Below are 6,261 nucleotides of genomic sequence, written 5' to 3' on the forward strand. Positions count from 1 at the left end.
TGCGTGCGTGGGGAGGGGGGTGGTGTGTGTCTGTGTGTGCTTGGGGGAAGGATTGTGTCTGTGTGTACATGCATGCATGTGTGTGTGTGTGTGTGTGTGTGCATGTGCATGTGCTTGTGTGTGTGTTTCCATGAATGTGTGGCATGCATGTCAATATGTGTGTGTATGAATGTGTCCTTTGCATGTGGGTGTGGGTGTGTGAATTTGTGTATGTGTGAGTGTGTGTGCGCCTGTGAGTGTATATGTTTGCATCTTTGTGTGAATGTGTGTGGGCATATCTGTGTCTTTGCATTTGTATTTGAGTGTGTATTTGTGCTAGCATTGGTGCTCCTGTGCACACTTTTGTGTATCTGTTTCTGTGAATATATGTGTACATTTTTCAGTGTGTATTAATGGGACTACACACTCTCAGTAATCGCTAAAGCAATAATAATAATAATAATAATAATAATAAGTTATTTTTTCTTGTGCTCTCCCTCATTCTGAGACCAATGAGTTCAGAGGCAATAGGCTTTTTTCTTTTCTTCGAGGGCGAGACTGGCGCGTGCATACTAGTGGGGGCACGCCGCTTTCTGCGCGAGGGTCGAATCCTCGGTGCGTGTGCGCACACAAAAAGGAAGTCAGCCGATCTGTGACTGAACGCTTGCAAGGACGATTCCAAACAAACAGAAATCGACTGCCAACGAGTGGCTGTGTGATAGGGCTCGTTTTGATATCAGACGTCGTGTACGCGGATATATTGACACTAGGTCGGAATTCCTTTTGTTTTTTTATTCTGTGTTTGGTATCACCGTGCGTACCACGGGTGCAATGAAAAGCGGCAATTATACACATCCACTATGCACATCCTTCAGCCTTTCTTCTCAATGACGGGGCAGCATCTGTTCGTCGATCCAATCAGCTCTCCAATTTATTTCTTTTCTTTTTAAAAATTAGCAGACTAGCTGCATTTATTTATTTTATTTTATTGCGCTAGCATCGAGCGGGAGGAGGAAATGTCTTAATTAGCGCGAGCCTGCCTGAAGAGATGAGTGTAAGTATAATGTTCACGTCGCGTGATATTTTCACATTTCACATTCTTATTATTCTGTGCAGTGAATCTGCTTTGTGCAGTATTTCTAGAAGACCCACTAGTAGTCTGCTTAATGCTAAAATTGGCTTGAGATTTGACTTTCTTCTATGCTTGAGGGACAGCTAATGGTCTTATTTTCAGCATTAGACAAATGTTAAATATTATGATGATTACTATTGTTAATGGCACGAAAAACAACAACAGCAATAAAATGACAAGAATAACAACATCAACAGCAACAATAGTAAAAACATTAATAATAATAATTATAATAATAATAATAACAACAACAACAACAACAACAATAAATGTTATTGTCAGCAAGGCTGTTGTGTTGATGGTATTGGGTTTCATGCCGGACTTTTTTTTGGACCGTTACGTCATTTCGGGATGCATAGAATGACTTTGCAATATATGCTGACGAAGTGCGATCCACTCAAACCTGTCCCAGTTCATAAAATAATACTTTTTTTTTTGCACCAGTTCATTTTTTACAGAAATGATAAATGCTGCATATTTGGCAGGGGGAATTTAAAATCCTGAGGGGATTCTAAGGACACAGAGGGTGCTAGTTCCAAGGCGTTATTGGTCATTGATTAAAAAAAACAAAAACAAAGCTTCTGACGACCAAAACATTCTCTTTGTGTCATATCATATAGCAAAAGCACCGTGTGTGCAGTCTGGGACACTGAACGTTAAGTCTTGAACAAACTACTGCAAACTAATTTGGGTCCTACCTACCTCGAACAGAATCCTGGAATATTAATGTAAACAAAAATGCGGACACACGCCTAGACGACTGACTAAAGGTTGGTGCGGGCACACAAAAAAATCACAAGCAATTCGCACGCATTCTGAAGGAGTTGTTGCCCTTTTAAGAGTCAAGCAAACGTCATGCAGGCGATTCAAAACGGATTTCCAAGGCTTTTCCCTGGGTGTAGTCTGTCTGCAGTTGTGTGCGGAGGTATGATTACTTTGACAATGTCCTGTTTATTATAGTTTTTATATTAAACGATCAAGTAATGGTCACATTACTTTATACAAAACAAATAAACGGCTTCAGTTCCAGAAGCACCAGAAGGAACGCTGCTTATAATGAGTATTTCGGTAAGATATAACAGCACGAGCCTCGGGAAAGTAGCGGTATCAGGAAAGTGTCAAATGCAGCAGGCGCCTGCGCAGCAACTTCGTCTGATGTGTTAAAAGTAATAGGCTATTTGACGACTATACTCATTATTTTGGTTCCTTTTGCATAGACAGTGTTTCCCAGAGTTGGTCGCGTTGAAGGATTCTGCGTAATATTTCCTTCTTTTTTGCACGAGTCACATGTCGCGAGCTTATGTATTTTCACCGCCAAAGGATCACATTTCGAGAACAGAAAAAAAGCTCACTAAGACCTTTAATAATGCCTACCATCTCACTGAAAATGGCAAATACAGTTCAACAACGTGGCACACAAACAAGCCTCCCCTGCTTTGGCGCCGCAGTCTCTACGTGGAGAACGCGGCAGCGGTTCCGACTTCCTGCCAGTAGTGCCCCCAGCTGTGGAGCTGAGCTGGGATAAGGCCTGTCACGGAATACCTGGAAAAAAGCAGCGGCGATGCGCTCCTCATTTCTCAGCGGGTTGGGAAAATGTAGGCCACGCCTATGCTAACATTTTATATTCAGGGAGTCGCTGTTCTGGTTGTATTGAAAATAATACGCTCTCGCCCGCGCACACACACACGAATACCGCTTCAATTTTATCAGATATCTGTACTTTTATTTTGTCAGCCACTGTAGAGCATCTGCAATTCAAATCAAATCAAATCAATTTAATTTGTACAGCGCCTTTTACAGAGAACTGTCACAAAGACGCTTCACAGAGTAGCAGAAAAAGGGCAAAATGAATAGTTTCAAAGTAACTGTATCAAGAGAAGTATGTACACAGCGATCGACGGGAGACAGCTGCCTCACAATCTGATGTGATCACGTGGTGCAGTAATTGGCTCAGACCTTTGACCTCTCAGTTACATTACATTACATTCATTTGGCAGACGCTTTTATCCAAAGCGACGTACAAACAAGTGCATTTCATGGTCGTAGACAACTGCTAAACACGGGTTCAGTAAGGTACAATACTTATTTTGTACAGCTATTTCTAGCCGAGAACAGTGAACACTATTCTGGCCTAACATCTGCAAAGCCAACTGGGCAGAAGAATAAGCTACAGTATTAGGACAAATACAAATTACCAAGAGGTGTCGGGATGGGGTCAGTGTCATATGTGACTCAACATCCATGTCTGGTGTTCCACCCTCTCCTCCTCGTCCATCCCGCAGGACTACCGCGAAGATGGGATGGACTGTGGCAGCGACTCCTCGAGCCGGTCCTGCTCCGAGACCAGCTCCAGCATGGCGACGCCGTCCTCTCCCAGAATGCACCTGGCGGCTCTGGAAGACTGCGAGGACGACGAGGACTACCAGGACTACAAGAGGAAGCTGATGGAGGACTGGGGGGGCAGGTACGGGCTCCACGACGACCGCCGCGGCGACGGGGGCGGGGCTGGGGAGCCGGTGAACAGCCGCAGCCTGGCGGAGGAGTTCCGGGATGTTCCGTGCCCCCCTCCCTCGGTCGGCGTGCCACCGGCCACCGCCGCCGCCGCCGTGCCGGACGAGCTGAAGCAGAACGGGAACATCGTCGTCCTGGCGGCCCATCAGCCCTTCTCCCCCAGAGCCGGCCAGCGCGGGGCGGGGGCGGGGGCGGGGGCGAGTCCGGCCTGTGCCCCCCTCCCCCACGCGCCCCCCATTGACTGGGCCGCCTTGGAGAAGCACCTGACCGAGCTGCCGTCGCGGGCCTGGGACGGACGCGGCCAGAACCAGAACCCGAGGAGAACCAGCTCCACCTCGGTGAGCCTGTCCTCAGCATGGTTACGTCTTCAGTGTTAAGTCAGCTGACGGGGGGGGGGGGTACGCGTGACCCCTGTTTGGCTCGTTTAAACTCGGACTGAGCTGAACGAACACTGTGCGCTCTGTCTCTGTTTGCCTGAAGGCTATAGGATGGGTGTGCAGATAGGTTCAAATGCTGTGCTTCAGTGCTGGTCCCTGGGGATTCAGTGTCCTTTGCAGTGGTGCATTATGGGAGTGAACTTTTAGTGGAGGGAGGCTGTGAAGCTTGTAAAGGCCATTATGATGATGTCAGTGTGCACATATGACTTGTGCTGTCTCTGTTGTTGTGCGAGGAGGATTATGCCATACTGTAAACTCACTGTGGTTTGTTAGGTGGTCTTTTGGTTTTTCTCCAATATTCAGACATAAATTGGAGAAACAGAGCACTGCTGGCTCATGGGTAATGGCATACTACTGGCTCATGGGTAATGGAGCACTGCTGGGTCATGGGTAATGGGCACTGCTGGCTCATGGGTAATGGCATACTACTGGCTCATGGGTAATGGCATACTACTGTATCATGGGTAATGGAGCGCTGCTGGGTCATGGGTAATGGGCACTGCTGGGTCATGGGTAATGAAGTACTGCTGGCTAATGGGTAATGGAGTACTGCTGGCTCATGGGTAATGGAGTACTGTTAGCTCATGGGTAATGGAGTACTACTGGCTGATGAGTAGTGGAGCACTGCTGACTGATGGGTAATGGAGCACTGCTGGCTGATGGGCAATGGAGTACTGTTAGCTCATGGGTAATGGAGTACTACTGGCTGATGAGTAGTGGAGCACTGCTGACTGATGGGTAATGGAGCACTGCTGGCTGATGGGCAATGGAGTTGGAGTACTGTTAGCTCATGGGTAATGTAGTCCTGCTTGCTCATGGGTAATGGAGCAAGAATCTGAGCAGCCATTGCAGTTCTGACTCCAGAGTTTGCTGGTCTAGCTGACCTAAACTCAACCCTGCTAAGGTTAGCGTGATTGGTCCGTCGGGAACTTAGACCTTGTTTAAATTGGGAGGAGGGGGGTCAGAGGGACTGCTGACGCTGTTGAACACAAAAGCTTTGCCCAGTATTGATTTGGAGCGCCCTCTGGCCTAGTTAACAGCAAGGGAGACATTGGAACACTGGCTGTGCATTGTTTTTAAAAATCTGTGCATTGTTTTGCTATATTGTGCCAAAAATGAACATGTATTATTGAAAATATCACCTTTAAAAAATTAAACAGGCAAAGACTTGGCTCTGAATGACCTAGATTTTAAGAACATAGGGACCCCCAGTGGAACGTTATACTCTCAAACATGAGGTTGTCGATTCTTTGTATGTCCAGCAGGTGGCATTGTTGTAATATTTGCTGAAGGGCTGCCCAACCCCGTTCCTGGAGTCCTACCATCCTGTGTATTTTCATTTCGGCCATAATTTGATTCTACTAACGAGCAGATGAAGGAGATCTCTAGCTGTTGAATGAGGAGTGGCTTTGTTAGGGTTGGAGTGAAAAGCTACAGGACGGTTGATCTCCAGGAACAGGGCCGGGCGCGGCCCTGGTTCACAGGGTACTGCTCTTCCGAAGTTCAGAAGTGGGGAAAATGCACTGCCTTTGAAAGTGACCTGCAATTCTGACGTGAAACGGAAGTGTAGCTCCACGTGAGCGGTTCGTTCCATTTAATATGTTGCAGAAAAAAGGTTTGATTTGTCTGCTGAACTGCCCCACCCCGCGGGGTCTGTTGCCGTGGTAGGGTGACGCTCTGCGGTCTGTAGCTACACCAGCGGGGGTCAGGGGTCAGGGGTCAGGGGTCAGGCTGGCCGTGGGGAACACAGGTGTGATCCGTGGAGCGGGTCTGTCGAACGGCCAGGGCTCTCCCCCCCCCCCTCCCCCCCAAGGCCTCCCGGCCGCATGCCACGGAATGTCTGACCTTCAGAGATCCGGAACGCTGAAGCCGAAGGCGTTCCGTGACTGGACGGGGGGAACGGAATCTTAGGAACGAGCCGGCGGCCTTTGCGGGCAACGCCAGGGTGACGGGACTGGGATAGTCCGCGGCTGGCGACGCCGTCCTGTGGACGACTTGTTAAACTGAAGTCCTGGCGACCCTCTTTAAGGGGTATGAGTGGCTTTAAGGGGTATGTTTAAGGGGTATGAGTGGCTTTAAGGGGTATGAGGGGTTTTAAGGGATATGTTTAAGGGGTTGTGAGGTGGTTTTAAGGGGTATGAGGGGCTTTAAGGAGTATGAGGGTTGTTTAAGGGATATGAGGTGCTTTAAGGGGTATGAGGG

The 6,261-nt window shown here is 48.0% G+C and overlaps 1 protein-coding gene across 2 annotated transcripts in view; it reads left to right on the forward strand.

Moving 5' to 3' along the window:
* Positions 1–570: 570 nt before the first annotated feature.
* Positions 571–6,261, forward strand: part of LOC135258188 (schwannomin-interacting protein 1-like) — a 29,152-nt gene continuing 23,461 nt past the window's right edge. Inside the window, exons 1-2 of one of the 2 annotated variants that reach the window (XM_064341485.1) lie at positions 571–1,033; positions 3,394–3,960. In XM_064341485.1, the coding sequence (XP_064197555.1) occupies positions 1,028–1,033; positions 3,394–3,960 (573 nt within the window). In that variant the 5' untranslated portion in view covers positions 571–1,027. Of the gene's footprint in view, positions 1,034–2,036; positions 2,180–3,393; positions 3,961–6,261 lie in introns of those variants that run through there. The other variant, XM_064341484.1, reaches the window with a different exon arrangement.

Source organism: Anguilla rostrata, chromosome 6 (genome assembly GCF_018555375.3).
Source record: "Anguilla rostrata isolate EN2019 chromosome 6, ASM1855537v3, whole genome shotgun sequence".
Lineage (NCBI taxonomy): Eukaryota > Metazoa > Chordata > Actinopteri > Anguilliformes > Anguillidae > Anguilla > Anguilla rostrata.